General features: G+C 35.4%; 1 protein-coding gene across 9 annotated transcripts in view; it reads right to left on the bottom strand.

The window, feature by feature from the left end:
• The window catches only part of STAU2 (staufen double-stranded RNA binding protein 2), a 317,921-nt gene that overhangs the window by 272,731 nt on the left and 22,604 nt on the right, over positions 1–22,586 (bottom strand). For 4 of the 9 annotated variants that reach the window (XM_004762346.3, XM_004762352.3, XM_045063193.1 and 1 more), the window contains exon 3: positions 5,254–5,384. The exons of 4 other annotated variants lie outside the window; for them this stretch is intronic. In XM_004762346.3, coding sequence (XP_004762403.1) covers positions 5,254–5,367 — 114 coding nt within the window. In that variant the 5' untranslated portion in view covers positions 5,368–5,384. Of the gene's footprint in view, positions 1–5,253; positions 5,400–22,586 lie in introns of those variants that run through there. One more of the 9 variants, XM_045063192.1, reaches the window with a different exon arrangement.

The following is a 22,586-nucleotide window of genomic DNA, read 5'->3' as shown; positions in this document are numbered from 1 at the left end:
CTTGTGATGAGCACCAGGTGCCATACAAAGTCCTGAATCACTATATGTTACACCTGAAACTAATATTACATTTTATGTTAACCAACTGGAATTTAAATAAAAATTTAAAAATACATTAAATGGGATCCATCAATATGGAAATGAGCTAATACATTACAAGAAAGTGTTTTATCCGAGAAATGCAACGGTAGAGTCTGCATTTGAGAGTCAATCAACATAATTCAAAATATTGAGATCAAAAAACAGAAAAACCATATATTACCATCTCAATCAATGTAGAACCATATGACAAAAATCAACATCTCTTCATGTTAAAAACTCTCAGTAAATGTTAAGTAGAAAGGAATTTCTTCAGTCTGATAAAAGGCATCTACAGAAAAGATACATCTAACATGACAATTAATGGGGGGAAACTGAAATGACTGCCCATAAGATCAGGAAAAAATTGAGAGCTGTCTGCTGTCATCACTTCTATTCAACATTGCACTTAAGTTCTACCAATGCAATTACCAAGAGAAATAAATAAGACATTAAGATTGGAAAGTAGGATTAAAAACTGTCTTCATGAGGGCCTGGGTCACTCAATCAGTTAAATATCTGCCTTCAGCTAGGTCATGATCCCAGGGTCCTGGGATCGAGCCCCAAGTCAGTGAGCCTGCTTCTCCCTCTCCTCCCCATTCATGCTCTCTCTCACTATCTCTGCCTCTTTCTCTCTCAAATAAATAAATAAAATCTTTAAAAATAAAAAAATAAAATAAAAATTTATTCAAAACATCTTTATTTAAAAATGACATGTGGGGGCACCTGGGTGGCTCAGTGGGTTAAAGCCTCTGCCTTTGGCTCAGGTCATGATCCCAGGGTCCTAGGATTGAGCCCCGCATGGGGCTCTCTGCTCAGCAGGGAGCCTGCTTCCTCCTCCTCTCTCTCTCTCTCTCTGCCTGCCTCTCTGCCTACTTGTGATCTCTATCTGTCAAGTAAATAAATAAAACCTTTTTAAAAAGATGACATGTAGAACCCCCCAAAAAAATCTAAAAAGGAATTTTTTAAAAAGCAACTCGAACTGATAAATGAGTTTAGCAAGATTTCAGAACACTGCATCAATACACAAAAATTGCTGTATTTTTATACAAGAGCAATAATCAATAAGAACAAGAAACTAAATTTTAAAAAACGTGACCACAGGCAATAGCATCAAAAATATGAAATACTGGGACATCTGGGTGGCTCAGTCAGCTAAACATCTGCTTTTTGCTCAGGTCATGATCCCAAGGTCCTGGGATCAAGTCCCACATTCTTGCTCAGCAGGGAGCCTGCTTCTCCCTCTGCTAGACACTCCCCCTGCTTTTGCTCTCTCTCTTTCTCTCACAAACTAAAAAATAAATAAATAAACTCTTAAAAAAAATAAATGATATACTTAGGGATAAGTCTAAAGATGTAAAATACTTGACTACCAAAAACTACAAATATTGTTGAGAGAAATTAAATAATATCTAAATAAATGAGAGATATTTTGTTGGTGTGTTGGAAGACTCAATTTTCTTTCCATGTCAATTTGCCCCAAAATGAGCTATAGAGTCACAGCAGTTCTATTCAAAATCCCAGCAGGGTGTTTTATAGAAAAGACAAGCTGATTTTAAATTCATATAAAAATGCAAAGGAACAATCTGAAAAAGAACAAAATTAATAGGCTACTACTCCCAGATTTCAAGAATTATAAAGCTACTGCAAACCAAACAGCACAGCCTCTGCATAAAGATGAGAAAATAAATCAATAGAATAGACTCCAGAAATGAACACATACATGGACAGCTAATTTTCGACAAAGATGCACAGCAACGCTGTGAAGAAAGGATAATCTCTTCAACAACTGGACATCTATTTGCAAAAAAATAAATAAGCCTTGCTACATCTCACATGACATATAAAAATTAACACAAAATGGCAGTTAGATCTAAATGTAAGAGCTAAAGCAATAAAGTATCTAGGAAAAAAACATAGGAGAAAATCTTATGATCTTATAGAAGGCAAAGATGTCTTAGACATGATACCAAAAGTACAGGGAACAAATGGATAAACTGGAATTCATCAAAATTAACAAGTACTGCTCTCTAAAGATGCTGTTTAAAAAAAGAAAAGATAAGCCACAGAGTAGGAGGAAATAATTTCCAAACATATATCTAATAAGGGACTTGTACCCACAATAATCAAAGAGAGACATCAGAGAAGACACCAAAGTAGGAAGATCTGACTAAGGAAAAGTGCCTATGATATAGGAAATATCAATATCAATAGATATTTTGCCAAGGATTTTTTTTAATCCTATATTCTACTAACAAGCATTGACATAATTATCTGAGTACCCCCACTATCAACATAGTTGCTAAGAATTTACAAACCATCATTCCATTATACTACACTAGAACAGATACCATATTTCTCAAATTACAGATGAGAAAACTGAAACTCTAAATCACTTGTTCAAGGCCACATAAGCTGGATAATGTAGAACAAAGATCAAGCTTGACAAATCTAGCTAGCATAAAAGTAAATAAATTAAAAAAAAGACTACTTGGCTTCAAGGTCACTGGGTGATACTGCCTCCCTCAGTGAAACCTATTCCAAAGTAAACCTCAGTGTGCAGCTACTGGAGCTTTCTTAACACTGACTCATGCATACCGAAAGCTTCTCAAAATTGGGAAATAGAGGAACAGAAGAAAATACATTTTGTCTTCTTTCTGGTTCTCTTCCTTATACTTTATATTGTAATAGCTTTCTTTACAATTTTGAAAAAGTCAAAATGACAACACGTAAGAAAAAAAAAATGAACTATATTTAGGTACCTAGGAGGTAAAGCAATGTCACAATAACTCACACTAATATAAGTGATACCAAATTACTTCAGCATTCAACTTGAAAGTGAGCAGATAAACAAAAGGGGGCAAGGAAAGCATTACAATTTGTTATTTAATAGTCACATGTTAAAAGTTGCATTAAGTTGTTCAGATTCTGTAAGACTCAGTGGAGGAAAGAAGAAAGATCACTACTTCCCACCAACAAGTATGTACGAAAAGATAATTCTACACCACTTTGAAGACGTTTATCTTGTGTTTCTCAACTCTGGATGCACATTTGAGTCATCTGAGAGCTTAAAAATATTCCCAGTGTCTGGGCTTCATCCAAGACCAATCAAATTAGAATTTCTGAGGGTAAGACTCATGCATAAGTGTTGTTTAAAGCTTCCTTGGTGATTTCAATGAACAACCAAGGTTGAGAACCACTACTTTTAAGTATGTGTACATATAACATACAAACATATATACGTACATAAATATGTTAATTGTCTGTAACTGGTTAATCTCCCAAGAAAATAAGTGATACTTAGCAAGTGCTAACCAAGGGGAAGACTGCTGAGTGTACATACAAAGCATATGGAATTTAAGCTGGGTAAGAACCATATGAGGACTGAGGGGAGTGAGAGGTAGTAAAAGGGTGGTAGAATCAATAGATTTGTGGTATGGAAGAAGTACTAAAATTAAATAGAGGGAATGAACTAGAAAGTTAGGAGGTGTCAGACAGAGATGAATGCTTGAGATTAAGACTATGGAGGGTCTTGCAGTTACTGGTTATGATAAAGTCAAAAATATCACAGGAATGAGCAGCTAGAGGAGAGGGAGCAAGATAACAAAAGTACAATGACTGAAATGTCAGCTTGTTGGAACAATCATCTACTTAGTGAAATCATAGAAAATTAAAACATGATGAGTCAGAGTAAAAGTGAGGCATGAGAAATGTGATGGAATCACCCAAAGGTCAACAAATGATTATTGTGAGGTGACATGGGTTAGCCTATTAACATGAAATTGAAAGCTGGGGAATCACCTCAAGGAAGAATTCCTGGAATTAGAAATGAGGAGCTAGGAAGACAGTTCCTATAAGAGCCATAAAATATAGAAGAACAATAACCTTAATAAAGCTCAGTCTAGTACAAAATAATGACCAACATGTACAGCACAGCAGTGACTACACCTGAGGAAGACACGTCCTGCTGAAGGCCCAGTAGAGGAATCAGAGAAGTTTCACAAAGGTTTAGAAGATGTGCTGTGTGAGCTTAGTGTTCAAAAATGCATAAGAACAAAAGGACCTTCAAGGCAGGGAGACACTACAACATAGGGGAAGCAGAGAGATGTGAAAAAAACATGAACCGTTCTAAGAAATGCAACAGTTCAATGTGATAAGGGCAGAACAGGAATGAATACGAAATGAGTACGAATTAATGGGTACAAAAGAGAGTCAGGATAAATGACTTAACAGGTAGACCAAGGCCACAACTTTATTCTCTACATAAATGATATAATGACAAATTAAACTGTTGTCCATAAATCCTTCATAAAAGTCTCTAATAGGGAAGAAAATTAACAGATTTCAGTTTAATCTCATATATCTTACTTTGAAGGAGGTACTAGAAAACAATTATATAATCCAATAGCCATTGCTTTATACAGATTAACCAACTTGAGGATCAATTGTTTCATCATAAAAAACTAATGATCATAAATACAAGATTAAAAATGTACCATGGAAATTTGTGTACAACTGAGGCTTTTTAAAACATATGAATAAAGCTCAAACAAAAATGTATTAATTATAGACTTCTTTATAACATATATACAAACATATATATGAGGCTATATGTAAATATAAATTGCTCTCCCACTCAAGAGAACAATATTATAAATGAATGCATAAATAACAATATTGCTACATACAACTTTTATAAATGATGAAACTTATAACTGCGTATCACACTGGAAAAGATGTCTCACTAGGTAACTTGTTATATTTACTCTGTGTCCATTTTACTTTAAAAGTTATTAATTTAATGGAAAGAACACTGCATTTGGGAGCCAAAGAACACATATTCAAGTGCTGGCACAGGCACATATGAGCTATTATTAAGCAAGTCATTTAACTTCTCTGTGTGTAAGTTACTTTACAAAACAAAAATCAAAATCCACATCTCCTGATCTGTTAAGGTTTCTGCGAAGCAGCAAATCTGACAAAGCTTTGTAAACCATAGTGAGCAATAAAACTGTTTAGTTACAGACTTCTAAATATTATTAATATAGAACTAAAAGCCTTTAGGTCATCTGCTGCCCCTCCCTCCACCCCCCAATGAAGCACAATTAAAACCTGAGATGATAAATCTGATAGACTTTGATAAGCATGTCTCACCACCTCTCTTCATAACCTTACCTTCGAATGAGCAGGCCCTCTTTCTTTCAGAAGTTTATACTGGGGTTGGACTCTATTGAAACGGGCTAACTCATTTACCAGACACATTGGAGTTTTCTCTTTGGGGTTTGCCATTTTATCTTGGAGAGAAGCTGTAAATAAAAAGGCTTTAAAGTTTTTGTGAAGAATGACTTTAAAATGGAAGAAAAGCTAATTTTGACTTTTTTAGATCGACGTCAGATTGTAAATTTGGATTAAATTATTTTCATGAATTTTATATAAAAAACTCAAACCATCTAAAGTGTTCCATTACATGCAACAGAAATATGTATCACATTTAAACAATAAATTCAGGTAACGTTTTCCCTAAGTACCTAAATTGCTCTCTATACATTTTTTGATAACAGCACACATACCGATTTTTAAATAATACGATTATAATGATTTTTAGTTTATCTTATAACTTTCCTTTCCTCTCAAAAAATTTTAGCATAAACACATAATTCTCCTGATTCTTATTACTATAAAACTATATTCTACCTTATTATCATTTGATCTTACTTTTTTTTTTCCTTCTTATTTTGAGGCAGCATATTAATTGAAAAAGCTCTAGACTTGGGAATGGAGTCTAAGCTTAAGTACTAGCTCTTTCAACTACTATTTTTAGTAACTTCCTTTCCTTTTTGGGTTTTTTTTTTTTTCATAAAATTTTAAAAGAAGTAGAAAGGACAATTTAACAAATGTCCAAGTTCTTACCCCTTAGAACTGAAATTAATATTTTCCAAGTTTAAGTCTCATTAAAACAAAACAAAACAGTATTATATTCCAGTTAAGGTCCGTTTATCCTTTCCAGAAACCACTACTAAATGATTTTAGAATATATCCCTCTGGAATATTTTATAATACATTTACATGCATGTATGTATATCCATGAAAATACAATCTTGAAATATATATGGTTTTGCAGTCACATTAATAGTAATATAACATATAATTTTCAAACTTTCTTCACTCTTCATTATGTTTTTGATATTATAACTTATATAGATCCATTGTGTTACTTTTAACTGCTGTATAATTTCCATCACAATACCACATCGGTTTTCTAATACACTCCCCTACTGACAGACATTTAAATTGTTTCAATTCTTGTGCTCGCTTCGGCAGCACATATACTAAATTGTTTCAATTCTTTACCTTTATGAGTAAAAACATGCTGCCAAAGGGCACTCAGAATGACTGTACCAAATTACCTTCTGCTGGCAGTATGAGAATTACCACTTCCCTTCAACCCTGAAGACATGGAGTATGGTCAGGTATTTTAATTTTTGATAATTTGATGTCTGATGAATTGTATCCCTCTATTAGTTTTTGTTTTCCCCGCTATTACTTTAATTTGCATTCCCATTTTCCTAGTGAGTCTAATCACCTTCTCATGTTATTGATCATTTGGGTTTCCTCTTTGGGAACAACTCCTGTCTTTTTTTCTATTGATTATTTTATGTATAATATTTATCAATATTTTCTTTTACAGTCTGTGCTTGCTATTTGTTTAAGAAACCCCTCCCTGGGGCGCCTGGGTGGCTCAGTGGGTTAAGCTTCTGCCTTCAGCTCAGGTCATGATCTCAGGGTTCTGGGATCGAGCCCCACATCGGACTCTCTGCTGGGCAGGGAGCCAGCTTCCTCCTCTCTCTCTCTCTTTCTCTGCCTGCCTCTCTGTCTAATTGTGATATCTCTCTGTCAAATAAATAAAATATTAAAAAAAAAAAAAAAGAAACCCCTCCCTAACCTGCAAGGTATTAATGATTTTTACTTAATTTAACTAAGCCTTCTATGCTTTATCCTTAAGAATATAATAAATCTATCCTACTTAACTCACAAGTTGTTTTGAGGTTAAGATTTTTTAACGTACAATATTCTAAATTCTACCACAATTATTACAGCTTCAAAATATTTTCCTAATACTCTATTATTTTATCCTGTATTAGTCATTCATCTCATTTATAGACACATTAACTACGTTTTAGTCTTCTTTCATCTCCTATTAAATCATACCAAGAAATATTTTAAAACCTTAGCATAAAACACTCAAGTGGCTTACTTTCTGCTCAATTAAACTAGTCACAGTGTGTGAAAAATACATTAAATAAATAGAAATAGCTCAATTTAGAAACTTTATGAACTTTCTATGGCAAATTTAATGAACAAAACAGTATTCTCTTAACTTTTTCATACTCTTTTCAGGATCAATAATTTAACACAATAATTTGATCACATTACAATTTAGAAATTATTTGATTAAAAAACTACATAAATACCTACTAAAGCACAAGTGAAAGAAAGGAGAACCTAAACAACCACCTGTAGGAACAATACAGTTGACAACTGATTCTACAATTAAACTACTCTAAGTGGCATGTAAAACAAACAGAAAAACTAGTAATTTTTACTTTTTGGAACAGCACAAAAAAGACAAGAGTAAGTCAAGAGAGGTTTGAGGAAATCTGCATCTTACTTATTTCACTGTAAATTTTATAAATTGTACCATAAGTCAGTCATCATATAAAATACTAGGTGACTTGGGTTATAATCAGTTTGGGTCCTTGCATACCATGGCATTAAATAACTCAAGTACAACAGAAGACACAGATACCTATGCCTGTATCAAGAAGCAAAGAAAAATGACAATTTGTTAAAAATGAGAAAATATTAAAGTCTGGTAAAAATCAGCTAATTTTGCATAACACTTAAATAGCACATATACTACTGCATAATTTTTATAACTCAGCAATGCAATATATTCATCTGTTAAAATGCAAAAAATATTAGGAGCATATCAAGCACAATGTGACAATTTTATAGTCACTATGAAAATTTTTCATAGTACAGATTTTTAATATATTAAAATGATAAAATATATATGTTGGCTGATTGAGTTTAAATTTTTAAAAAATGATGTTCACAGCCCTGTATACTTGCTTGGTAAGAAAACCAGATCTAAATACTTTAAAGTAAAATGTCAACTAATAACATGGTGTTAAACGTATATCTCATTAACTTTGACTTTTCACTGCATAAAAATAACATAAATCCTATAAAATTTTTTAATGTGTTTAAAATGTTTAATAAACATTTTTTAATGTGTCGCTTAAGATTTGGTGTGAAACGTGTGCAAATACACACAGAATCTCATTTAAATAAAGCTTTATAACTAAAATTTAAAGGTTTAAATTTGGTAGATTTTAAAATATTTAGACCTAGTTGTAATTTATTTTACAGAATGATTAAAACTTTATTTTAAATAGCTACATCTCTATTTAATCAGGAATCTTATTAGTATTAACTACTTGACAGAGCTCAGTGATAGAGCAATAATTAAAATTTAAGCCAAAATTTTTGGGATGCCTGGGTGGGTCAGTCAGTTCAGTGATAAACTCTTGATTTTGTCTCAGCTCATGATCCTCAGATCATGGGATCTAGCCCTGTGTGGGGCTCTGCACTCATTGGGGAATCTATGTGACATTCTCTCTCTTCCTTTCCCTCTTCCCTCGCCCAACTGCACAGGTGCATGATCTTGCTACTCTCTTTTTTATACCTTTTTATATCTTTTTCAAAAAATTAAACCAAAATTTTAATAAAGCATCTACAAAACTATAAAACTAACCTATAAAAGTTAAGACCTACAAGCTTAATTTATATATAACTTCTTAGAAAAGTCAATAATGCAAAAAGGGAGAAATACATATACTGTTGTATAGGTATACAATTTGAAAAGACCTGTGAATGTTTTCATCAAGATATTTTGAAATAGGCTTCAAGTCAGTTTGGTGGCTGGGATAGAAGCCTACTTAGAAGTAAATAAAATTAATGATAATGGATTTCACAATCTAAGACTTTCCCATTTTGAGAGAGCAACTGCCGTTTGATGGTTAGGAACCTGCTTTGGATATCTCAGCTACTTACTGATTCCATATGAGTTTGAGAAAGTATTTAAAGGTCACTTTCTAAGCAGTAAAACAAAAATAATAGTTGCTTTTATATTACTGGATAATTTTATGAGTTGAATGGGATAACATAAGACCTGTTAACAATGATAAGAATCCATTATTATTCTGATTATAAATAATTTGTTAAAGCACACTACCATCAAATTATGAAAAGAGTGATACAGTTTTATAAACGTTTTTACATAGCCTTCCAAGTTAAAATATTCTGAATTAAAATGTTAGGAAAAGCTGATTTGATTCACACAAATAGACTTCTTTAATATTCTGTAAAAAGCATGTATTTGTTATTTTTTCCAGACTTACGACTATGACTGACTTATAAATTTGGTTCCACTGAAAAATTTCCAGCTGTGCTACAAAAGACATTTTAAGATTTCTCATATTTGTGTTAGGGAATATTCTATGTTGGTATTAAATTTGTTTACATGTAACTCACCATAACTTTGATGAGTAATACTAGTAAATAGATATTTATAACCCCAGTATCAGCACATTCAACAAAAATTAGTACACTCTAGTCTTTTTGAGACAAACCCTACTTTTGTATTTTTATAAAATGTCCTGACTCTCTGGGACTTAAATCTTCAAACCATACCAAAATAATGTAGCTGAGAATTTTTAATCAACAGGCAAAATCCCGGTCCCAAGAAAGCTCACAAAATGGCATAAGAAACAGGCACATACCATAAACAAATACAATACAATACAAATGCTAATGATAAGGTTGCTACAGGGAGTTCTTAGGTGAAAGAGGTACTAAAAGAGCAGTTTTCAAGAGGTGGTGATTAGTTAAGTAAGCCTGCAAGGGTAGAACAAAGACAATCCAAGCTTGTCCACAGCACACATGCAGGAGAAAGCACATAAAACACATCACATTCCAGCAAATACAAGTAGATCGTTAGCAGAAAACAGAACGCATATAAGGAAACTGCAGAAAAAACTGAACCAGAATCCACCAAAATACCAAAAACTTCCTAAGCCAGAACTTACAGTAGCAACATTTTTAAAGTAGTTAAATTGCAGCCAGAGCTGTTGCTAATACTTAGTCTACCTCACCTGCCAAGGCAAGTCTCTTCATAGAAGAATCTATTTCCATCCCTGGTCCCAGAAATGACTTGGACACAGTTTCTAAGTCTCTTTGCTGGCTTCCCTTCCCCTAGGCCCTGCTATTGGAAGTGACTCATCCTAATACCCACGTTAAAAAATTAAAAAAAAAAAAAAAAAACAGAGTCAAAGGAGCAAAGGAATTTGCCTTCCACAGGCTCTTGCCTTCTAGGAGAAAGAAATAAGACTACCTCTCCACAGCTGTAACTAAAACAAACCATGTAACTTCAGATTAGACTATAACCTAAGGTTGTCCAAGGAAATCAATACCCAAAGATCAAACTGTTCTAATTGCCTATCGATTAGGGAAAAATTTAAGTTCCTACCCTATATAAACATAAAAATAAATTCCCTAAGTATAAAAATATAAAATATAAAAATATGATAAAAGCACAAGAAAATTTGGCTAAATTTCTGTCATAATCCTGTAAGACAAACAACTTTTCTAGGTAAGAAGGGAAACCTAAAAGTTATAATGGGATCTACTAACAGATTTAATAATAACATAAAAATGTAGAACTCCCATACTAGCAAAAGATACCACAAATTATGCTTTAAAAAGTCTACAAACTGGGGCGCCTGGGTGGCTCAGTGGGTTAAAGCCTCTGCCTTCGGCTCAGGTCATGATCTCAGAGTCCTAGGATAGAGCTCTGCATGGAGCTCCGCATGGGGCTCTGCTCAGTGGGGAGCCTGCTTCCCTTCCTCTCTCTGCCTGCTTCTCTGCCTACTTGTGATCTCTGTCTGTCAAATAAATAAATAAAATCTTTTAAAAAAAAAGTCTACAAACTGAAGAAATACTTGCAACATATAAAGAAAAATTGTTGACACCCATAAAACACAAAGATGATAAAAATTTTTTTTTAAATCCAGTAGAAAAAAGGGCAAATGTACTCACAATCAACTCACAATATAATTTGAGTAAACACGTCTGCTCAAAAACTAATGTCTAAAGAAATAAATATTTGAATTTCAATGAAATGTAATTTATCACACTAAACTGATAAAGACCGTAAAATGATCATATAAGTATTGGCAAGGATGTAGGAAAATGGGTGCAAACTCTACCAATGCAAATAGAATGTGGACAAACTTTTTGGTGAGCAAACTGGCAATACTGATTAAAGCTTCAATTGCAGGGCACCTGGGTGGTGCAGTTGATTCAGACTCCAACTCTTGGTTTCAGCTCAGGTAGTGATCTTAGGGTTATGAGATCGAGTCCCGCAATGGGCTCTGCACTCAGTGCAGAATCTGCTTGAGCTTCTCTCCCTTTCCCTCTGCTTCTCCATGCTGTGCACATGCACTCTCTCTAAAATAAATAAGTAAAGCTAAAAAAAAAAAAAATAGAAGAAAAGAAAAGTTTCAATTGCCTCTATTTTTAAAAGAGCAACTCTACATCCAGGTATTCATACTATAGGAAGACTCACATAAAATATACACAGTGACAATATGCATAGCAAGACTATAATTCAAGAGCTACAAACAAGCTAAATATTTATCCAGCAATAATTAACTGGTTAAATAAACTACAGTGGGATGTGCAACCCTGAAAAGATGAGGTACAGATCTTGTGCACTGACATGGAAGATGTTACAAAAGTGTTAAATGAAAAACAGGACAGCTTACTGTCTGATCTTTTTTTTTTTTTTTTTAAATCAAGTAAGTGCCTATGCATAACAGAAGAAATGCAACAGGCAGGGAACAGAAAGACTCCTCATTTTTTTTTCCTTGCCTTTTATTTATTTATTGTCAGAGAGAGAAAGTACATGCACAAGCAGTGGGAGCACCAAGCAGAAGAAGAAGCAGGCTCGCCACTGAGCAAGGAACCCTATGCAGGACTTGGTCCCAGAACCTTAGGATCATGACCTGAGCCAAAGGCAGTTGCTTTACTGACCTACTGAGCCACCCAGGTATCTGGAGAATCCACACTTTCTACTTTATAGTACCCCATTGTTGTACCTTTTTACAATGAATAGGCATATATATATATATACTTTACATTTAAAAAAATATTTTACAAAACCATACCAAAAGTAGGGAATGGTTTACAGTTTAAGTTTTAGACTCTGCCATTGTTCTTTCCAATCTTTACAGGGCCACCAAGGTTCTGAAAAACAAGATGCTCAAGGACCTGATTCAAAGCAGGCAGTAAGTGTCGTGTCTACAATCCCTGACTTTTACAAATGAAGCCACCTTGGGATTTAAACACTGCTAAAATATAGTGTAGCTTTACCAACATTTGATACGGTCGGTCTTCTTAACTTTAGCCATTGTAATAGCTACATAATGGTATCTCATGGTGAAGCTAATTTACATTCCCTACTGAGTACACATGTGATGTTTTCATATTTTACACACGATCTATATTTATCCTGTAATGAAGCATCCACCAAAATAGCTTACCCATTTTTCAATTGGGTTACTTTCCTTATTGTTTTATCTGAAGAGTTCTTTACTTATTCTAAATATGTCATTAGATATATGTTTCACAAAGATTTCCTCCCAGAATGTGGCATCTCTTTTTATTCCCTTACCAGTGTCTTCTGAAGAGCAGACTTTAATTTTAGTAAGATCTAGTTTATCAATTCATCCATTTACATATTGTGCTCTTGGTGTTGTATCTAAGAAATCATTAACTAGGTAAGGTCTCAAATATTCCCATTTTCTTCTAGCTTTATAGTTTGGGGCTGCACATTGAGGTCTCTGGGCCATTTTGAATTAATTTTTGTACATGATGCAAAATATGGATTCATTTCCATTTTTTGTAGATCAATGTCCAGTGCTCAAGCAGTATTTGTGAAAAATGCTATTATTTTTTCCACTGTATTGCTTTTCATGGCTTTGTCAAAATCAGTTATCAATATGTAAGTGGGTTTACTTCTGGACTATCTCTTATATTTCAGTAATATATTTGTCTATTTGTATGCCAATTCTACTTTTACTGTAGCTTTACAATATTTCTTGAAATTAGGTAGTGTTGGTACCCCAACACTGTTCTTTTTCCCACTTGTTTTGGCTATTCTAAGTTCTTGTATTTACATATGGATTTTATTCTAGGCAAAAATGCCTGCAAGGATTAGAGAAGAATTCCCTCGAATCTACAGGTTAATTTGGTAAAAATCAAACGTTTTCTTTCATTTTTAAAGTATTTCTTAGGTTTTTAATTTTTTTAAGATTTTATTTATTTATTTGAGAGAGAGAGCACACCAACAAGCAGGGGGAGCAGCAGAGAGGGAGAAGCAGGCTCTGGCTTAGCAGGGAACCCAATGAGAGACTCTATCCCAGGACCCTAAGACCACGACCTGAGCTGAAGGCAGATGCTTAAACAACTGAACCACCCAGGCACCCATTTTTTTTTTAATTTTTTAAGATTTTATTTGAGAGACGGAGATATGGCTAGCATGAGCAGGGGGAGGGGCAGAGGGAGAGAAGCAGACTCCCCACTGGGTGGGGAGCCCTACCTGAGGCTCCACCACAGGACCCTAAGAACATGACCCAAGCTAAAGTTAGACACTTAACCAACTGAGCCCCTTAATTTTTTTTCTTTTTTAAGATTTTATTTATCTGACAGAAGGAGACACATGGAGAGAGGGAACACGAGTAGGGGGAGTGGGAGAGGGAGGAGCAGGCTACCTGCCAAGCAGGGAGCTCGATGTGGGACTCGATCCCAGGATCCCGGGATCATAACCTGAGCCGAAGGCAGACACTCAACAACTGAGCCATCCAGGTACCCCATTTTTTTTTATTTCTTTAAGATTTTATTTTTTATCAGTTCTATACCCAACATGGGGCCCAAACTCAAAAACCCAAGATCAAGAGTCTCATGCTCTTCCAAAGGAGCTAGCCACCCATGATCTCAGGCATCTCAGAGATCATTTTTTAAAGATAACTCCTTTTTAAAAACCTGTAAGAGAGGGGCGCCTGGGTGGCTCAGTGGGTTAAGCCACTGCCTTCGGCTCAGGTCATGATCTCAGGGTGCTGGGATCGAGTCCTGCGTCAGGCTCTCTGTTCAGCGGGGAGCCTGCTTCCCTCTGTCTCTCTCTGCCTGCCTCTCCATCTACTTGTGATTTCTCTCTGTCAAATAAATAAATAAATAAAATCTTTAAAAACCTTTAATTGAATTACAGTTACTGTAGCCAAGTTTCCGCCAATTTTCTTGTCTGGAATAGTTGGTTGTAAAGTTAGAATTCTGTAAATTGGTGATATGTTCTGAGTTCTCTGTATCTATCTATCTTCCCAAGACAAATTTGTGTGCTTTCGGTTTTTTTCTTATTGTTTTTGGGTGAGAAAAATGAAGTGTGTGTGAGAGAAATGAAGTTATAATAATGTGTGTGAGAGAGAAATGAGGTTATAATAAAGAAATACAACAGGTTTAGAAGAGACTTTGAAGGTCATCTTGTTCAGTGAGAGAAGGTTTGAATGAGAGAGAGTGCAGAGGAACCCCTCCCCACGAGCAACCAAAGTTAATGCATTGTGTAGAACAGCTCGGATCTGTGGATGCTCCCCAATTAGGACCTCACTCTTCATTTACAAATTTTTGCAGTGTGTTCCTAACTTGGATATTTCCCTCATGCCATGACCTATCTTTCAGGTCTCCATGCCACACTCATTTTCCCCATGCCTACATTCCCCCTGACCTACAGCTCTTCAGACCTATGCTCCCTGCCTCCTTATAAAGTCTAGAAACTTAAGGTTTGTGATAGAACTATACTTCAGTTATGCAGCTTAGCAAACTCCTTTTTTTTTTTTAAATTTTTTTCTAAAAGTAAGCTCTATGCCCAATATAGGGCTCGAAGTCATGACCCCAAGATCAAGAGTTGCATGTTCTACTGACTGAGCCAGTCCAGAAACCTAGGAAACTCCTTTTAAAATTTACACCCAACCTCTCTCCTGCCTACCAGACTGAAAGGTTAACTGCTCGATGAACCGCACCAGCTGAGGTCTACTAGGACGTCAAGCTTAAGCTATCTAAACCAGCCTTGGGTTTGCACCCCTCCTGCCATCCTTATTTCTCTGAAAGGCATCACCTTGCAGTAACCCCAGCTTGAAACCACCGTGATTTCTCTCCCATCTCTCGTGTTCAATTGCCAGTGTTGCAGAGTTTGTTTCTAAAATATCTCCTCAGGGCTCTTGGGTGGCTCGGTGGGTTAAGCCTCTGCCTTCGGCCCAGGTCATGATCTCAGGGTCCTGGGATCAAGTCCGGCATCAGGCTCTCTGCTCAGCAGGGAGCCTGCTTCTCTCTCTCTCTCTCTCTCTCCGCCTGCCTTTCTGCCTATTTGTGATATCTCTCTGTCAAAAAAATGAATAAAATATTTTAAAAAAATAAAATAAAATATCTCCTCTGTCCTTCCCTTTTTCTTTACTCCCTTTAACACTAAACCAATGCACATTCTCATTACTTCTCACCAATCTGTGGTTTCCCCTTGCTTCAATCCAAAAAAATCAACATTTTAACAAATTTCAGTTTTCCAACTCATACACAGGTTATACAGTTAATTTTCAATATTGAAATAACATCTCATAGATAATTATGTTTTATAACATCACCATGAACAATGAATTATCAAATATCAACTCACCGCTGCTAGGGGAAAGACAAGTTCCTACAAACCTCTGGTCATATTTTTCTCAATCAATATATAACACTGCTTTTCATGTGTTTCTGGTTATAGATCCCCTACTTAGTATATATTGTTGATTAACACTGAACTCAGAGCTGACAACACTCTAACTCCTGCATGAACAAAGCTAATCTAAATACATGTACTTTCTCCATAAGTCACATCACAACGTTCTTGTGCTTAGGAATACTACACAGCACCTTAGCACCATGCTTAGGAGACATTTTAAACGGGCAAAACCAAACCAAAAAACACAAAAAATGCTAAAAATGTGGCACTAAACAGAGCAAGAAAAAGACGCTTGCTTAATGCATGAGAGCTAAAACAAGAAAACAATGTTCCTCCTCTGTTCGGACTCTGCACATCAGGCAACTCTATCTAATTTTGTGCCAGTCGGCAGAGCACTGAAAGTATTGATTTGAGGATTACAAATAACTTTTACCCAATGGTTCAATTCAAAATATACAATCTGTACCAATTCTATCTCTAATGTATTCAGGTATCCTTCACTTTCAACAGTATTTTGTAGCTTTCAATTTTCTTTAACATATTTTGTTAGATTTATCATAAGTATTTCATATTTTCATATTTTTAAATCATAACTTTTATTTCAATTTCTCATTCCTCCTTGCTACTTTATAGAAATCCACCTGATTTTTTTATATTAATGTTCTATACTTCAACTTTACTAAACTCTATTGATTAGTACTAACAGGATTCTGTGTGATTTTCAACATAGACAATTAGGCCATCTGTGAATAAGGATAGCTTTATTCCTTCCTTTCACATGTGAATAACATTTTTATTCTTCCCTGATTGCATTACCTAGAATCGCCAGGAAAATGTTGAATACGACTGGTAAAAGTAAACATCTCTATCTTGTTCCTGATTGTAAAAAGAAAGTATTCAATCTTTCACCAGTAAGTACAATGTCAGTAAATGAGGTTTGTCATGAATGTCCATTACCAGATTGAGAAATTTTACTTCTTTTTTTTTAACATAATTTTGTTTATTTTTTTCAGTGTTTCAAGATTCATAGTTTATGCACCACACCCAGTGCTCCATGCAATACGTGCCCTCCTTAGTATCCACAACCAGGCTCACCCAAACCCCCACTCCCCTCCCCTCCAAAACCCTCCATATGTTTCTCAGAGTCCACGGTCTCTCATGGTTTGTCTCCTCCACTCCAATTTACCCCAGTTCACTTTTCCTTTCCTTCTCCTAATGTCTTCCGTGTTATTCCTTATGCTCCACAAGTAAGTGAAACTGTATGATATTTGACTCTCTCTGCTTGACTTATCTCACTCAGCTTAATCTCCTCCAGTCGAGTCCATCTTGATACAAAAGTTGGGTATTCATCCTTTCTGATGGCTGCATAATACTCCATAGTGTATATGGACCACATCTTCTTTATCCATTCGTCCACTGAAGGGCACCTTGGTTCTTTCCACAGTTTGGCGGTTGTGGCCATCGCTGCTAAGAACATTGGGGTACAGATGGCCCTTCTTTTCACACATCTGTATCTTTGGGGTAGATACCCAGTAGTGCAATTGCAGGGTCATAGGGAAGTTCTATTTTTAATTTTTTGAGGAATCTCCACACTGTTTTCCAAAGTGGCTGCACCAACTTGCATTCCCACCAATAGTTTAAGAGGGTTCCCCTTTCTCCACATCCTCTCCAACACATGTTGTTTACTATCTTGTTGATTTTGGCCATTCTGACTGGTGTAAGGTGATATCTCAACGTGGTTTTGATTTGAATCTCCCTGATGGCTAATGATGATGAACATTTTTTCATGTATGTGTTAGCCATTTGTATTTTTTCTTTGAAGAAGTGTCTGTTGGTGTCTTCTGCCCATTTTTTGACATGATTATCTGTTTTTTTGGGTGTTGAGTTTGAGGAGTTCTTTATAGATCTTGGACATCAGCTTTATAGTGTTATTTGCGAATATCTTCTCCCATTCCATGGGTTGCCTCTTTGTTTTATTAACTATTTCCTGTGCTTTGCAGAAACTTTTTATTTTGATGAAGTCCCAAAAGTTCATTTTCGCTTTTGTTTCCTTTGCCTTTGGAATCATGTCTTGAAAGAAGTTGCTGTGGCCAATGTCAAAGAGCTTACTGCGTATGTTCTCCTCTAGGATTTTGATAGATCCCTGCTTCATGCTGAGGAATCTCACTTCTATTCCTAGTTTACTAGTTTTCTTGTTTGTTTGTTTTTTTAAATCAGGAATGTTTACTGTATTACTCAAATGATTTTTCTGCATCTATTGGGATGATTATGATTTTTACTTTTTTGTTTGTAAATATGGTGAATTATACTGATTTTTTTTATTGTTAAACCAACCTGCATTACTGGGATAAACACCGGGTGTTCATAACATATTAACCTTTTAATACACCATTGAATTGATTTGTTGAAATTTGGTTTGGATTTTTTGCATTTATGCTCACAAGTAGTATTATTCTGAAGTTTATGTATAATGTCTTTGCCTAGTTCTGGTTTCCCAGTAATGCTAGCATCATAGGCTTTGGAAATATTCCCTCCACTTCAACTGTTTTTCAAAAGTTTATGTAGAATTGATATTATTTCCTCCTATCGTGTTTTATCTAATTCACCAGTGAAACTATCTAGACCTGGAGTTTTCTTTATAAGCAGATTTTTAATTACAATTCCAATTTATTTAATACACTGAGGACTATTCATATTATCTACTATTTTTTTAAAAGATTTTATTTATTTATTTGACAGAGAGAAATCACAAGTAAGCAGAGAGGCAGGCAGAGAGAGGAGGAAGCAGGCTCCCTGTGGAGCAGAGAACCCGATGCAGGGCTCAATCCCAGGACCCTGGGATCACAACCCGAGCCAAAGGCAGAGGCTTTAACCCACTGAGCCACCCAGGTGCCCCAATATTATCTACTATTTTCTTCTGCTTCCTTTGGGATTAATTTACTCTTCTTTATCTACTTTTTTAAGGTAGAAACTAAAGTCATTCTTTCTTCTTTTCTATTATAGCATTTAGAGCTACAGATTTCCCTCTCAGTACTGTTTTAGCAGCATCCTCCATATGTTGTTTCTGTTCTCATTCAGTTTAAAATATTTTCCAATTCCCATTTGATTGCTTCTTCTAACGATGGATTACTTATAAGCATGCTATTTAATTTCCAAACATGTGGAAATTTTTCCAAAGATATTTTTATTAATGATTTCTAATTTAATTCCACTGGGTCTGAGAAGATTCTTTATGAACTGAATCCTTCTGAATTTACGGAAACTTCTTATATGGCTCTATCTTGGTAAATATAGTCTATCATGGTAAATGTTCTACATAAACTTCTGAACAAATATGTCTTCTGCTCTTCTTGAGTAGAGTGTTCTGTAAATCTAGTTAAGTCAAGTTGGCAGACAGTAGTATCCAACCCAACTGTACCTTTCGTAGATTTCTGTCCACTTATATCAATTATTGAGAAGGATTACTGAAATCTCTATGTGAATTTCTCCTTGCATTTCTAATTAATTTCGTTTTGTATGTTTAAAGTTTGGTTATTAGGAGCATAAACATTAAACCTGTTATGTCGTCTTAATTAACTGACCCCATTATTATGAAATGACCTTCTTTATCCCAGATAATACTCTAATCTCCATTGTCTGAAGTTAATAAGCTCATTCGAACTTCCTTTCAAATAGGTTATATCATTTTCCACTTTTCACTTTTAACCTACTTGTGTAGTTAAAAGTGCTTTTTGTACGGAAGCTTTTGATCTTGATGAAGTCCCAAAAGTTCATTTTCACTCTTGTTTCCTTTACCTTTGGAGACATATCTTGAAAGAACTTGTGGTGGCCGATTTTGAAGAGATTACTGCCTATGTTCTCCTCTAGGATTTTCAGATTCTTGCCTCACGTTGAGGTCTTTTATCCATTTTGAGTTTGGTTTTGTTCATGGTGTAAGAGAATGGTCAAGCTTCATTCTTCTATGCATAGCTGTCCAGTTTTCCCAGCACCATTTATTGAAGAGACTGTCTTTTTCCCACTGTATATTTTTTCCTGCTTTGTCAAAGATCATTTGACCATAGAGTTGAAGGTCCACATCTGGGCTCTCTACTCTGTTCCACTGATCTGTGTGTCTGCTTTTGTACCAGTACCATGATGTCTTGGTGATCACAGCTTTGTACTAAAGCTTGAAATCAGGCAACGTGATGCCCCCAATTTTGTTTTTCTTTTTCCACATTTCCTTAGCAATTCGGGTTCTCTTCTGGTTCCATACACATTTTAAGATTGTTTGTTCAGCTCTTTGAAAAATGCCAGCGGAATTTTGATCAGAATGGCATTGAAAGTATATATTGCTCTAGGCAGTACAGACATCTTAACATTGTTTATTCTTCCAATCCATGAGTACGGAATGCTCTTCCATCTTTTTGTGTCTTCTTCAATTTCTTTCATGAGTGTTCTGTAGTTCTTCGAGTACAGATCCTTTATCTCTTTGTTTAGGTTTATTCCCAGGTATCTTAATGGTTCTTGGTGCTATAGTAAATGGAACTGATTCTCTAATTTCCCTTTCTATATTTTCAGTGTTACTGTGTAAGAAAGCAACTGATTCCTGTACATTGATTTTGTATCCTGCCACATTATTGAATTGCTGTATGAGTTCTAGTAGTTTAGGGGTAGAAACTTTTTTGGGTTTTCCATATAAAGAATCATGTCATCTGTGAAGAGAGAGAGTTTGACTTCTTCTTTGAAAATTTGAATATCTTTTACTTCTTCTTGTTGTCTGACTGCTGTTGCTAGGATTTCTAGTACTGTGTTGAAAAACAGTGGCAAGAGTGGACATCCTTATTGTGTTCCCAATCTCAAAGGGAAGGCTGTCAGCTATTCCCCATTGAGGATGATATTCGCTGTGGTTTTTCACAGATAGATTTTATAAGCGGAGGAATGTTCCCTCTACCCCTGTACTGTGAAGCATTTAGTCAAATGTTTTTTCTGCATAAATTGAGAGGACCATGTGGTTCTTCCCTCTTCTCTTCTTGATTTGTTATATCATGTTGATTGATTTGCAAATGTTGAACCACTTTGCATCCCATGAATAAATACCACCTGGTCGTGGTGGATAATCTTTTTTGTTGCTGTTGTTAAAGATTTTATTTATTTATTTGAGAGAGAATGAGCGATAGAGAGCACGAGATGGGGGAGGGTCAGAGGGAGAAGCCAACTCCCCTCCAGCAGGAAGCCCAATGCGGGACTCGATCCCAGGACTCCAGGATCACGACCTGAGCCGAAGGCATTTGCCCAACAAACTGAGCCACCCAGGCTCAGTTTTTAATCTTTTATAATCTTTAATATTTTTAATGTACTATTGGATCCTATTAGCTAGGATCTTGTTGAGAATCTTGGCATCCATATTCATCAGGGATATGGGTCTGAAATTCTTTTTGGTGGGGTCTTTGCCTGGTTTGGGAATCAGGGTAATGCTGGCTTCATAAAGAGTCTGAAAGTCTTCCTTCTGTTTCTATTTTTTGAAATAGCTTCAGTAGAATAGGTATTATTTCTTCTTTGAATGTTCGGCAGAATCCGACAGGGAATCTGTCAGGTCCTGAGCTCTTGTTTTTTGGGAAGTTTTTGATCATGACTTCAATCTTATTACTAGATATTGGTCTATTCAGGTTTTCAATTTCTTCCCGATTCAGTTTTGGAAGTTTATAGGTTTCCAGGAATACATCCATCTTGTCTAGGCCGCTTAACTTATTGGTATATAACCATTGATAATAATTTCTGATTATTGTTTCTACTTCCTTGGTGTTAGTCTTGATCTCTCCCTTTTCATTCATAATATTATTAATTTGGGCCCTCTCTCTTTTCTTTTGGATTAGTCTGGCCAATGGTTTATCAATCTTGTTGAGTCTTTCAAAAAACCAGATTATAGCATCATTGATGTGCTCTACTGTATCTCTAGTTTCTATCTCATTGATCTCTGCTCTAATATTGATTATTTCCCTTCTTGTCTGTGGGGTTGGCTTAATTTTCTGTTGATTCTCCAGTTCTTTAAGGTGTAAAGAGAGCTGGTGTATTCTGGATTTTTCAATTTTTTTTTTTTAAAGGAGGCTTGGATGGCTGTGTACTTACTCCTTAGGACCACCTTTGTAGCATCCCACAGGTTTTGGACCAATGTGTCTTCATTCTCATTGTTTCCATGAATTTTTAACATTCTTCTTTGATTTCCTGGTTAATCCAAACATTCTTAAGCAGGGTGGTTTTTAGCTTCCAAGTGTTTGAATTCCTTCCAACTTTTTCTTATGGTTGAGTTCCAGTTTCAAAGCATTTTGGTCTGAGAATATACAGGGAATAATCTCAGTCTTTTGGTATCGGCTGAGCCCTAACTTGTGACTCAGTATGTGTTCTATTCTGGAGAAAGTTCCATGTGCTCTCAAGAAGAATGAGTATTCTGTTGTTTTGGGGTGGAATGTTCTGTATATATCTATCAGGTCCGTCTGTTCCAATATGTCATTAAACGCTCTTGTTTCTTTACTGATTTTCTGCCTGAATGATCTATTACTGAGAGTGGTTGTTTTAAGATCCCCTATCTTTATCTTGACTAACAGTTGTCTTATTAGTTGGCTGCTCCTGTATTGGAGGC

The sequence above is a fragment of the Mustela putorius genome, unplaced genomic scaffold, assembly GCF_011764305.1.
Source record: "Mustela putorius furo isolate JIRA1106 unplaced genomic scaffold, ASM1176430v1.1 tig00003846_pilon_pilon_pilon, whole genome shotgun sequence".
Lineage (NCBI taxonomy): Eukaryota > Metazoa > Chordata > Mammalia > Carnivora > Mustelidae > Mustela > Mustela putorius.
This window is presented reverse-complemented; position numbering and strand designations above follow the sequence as displayed.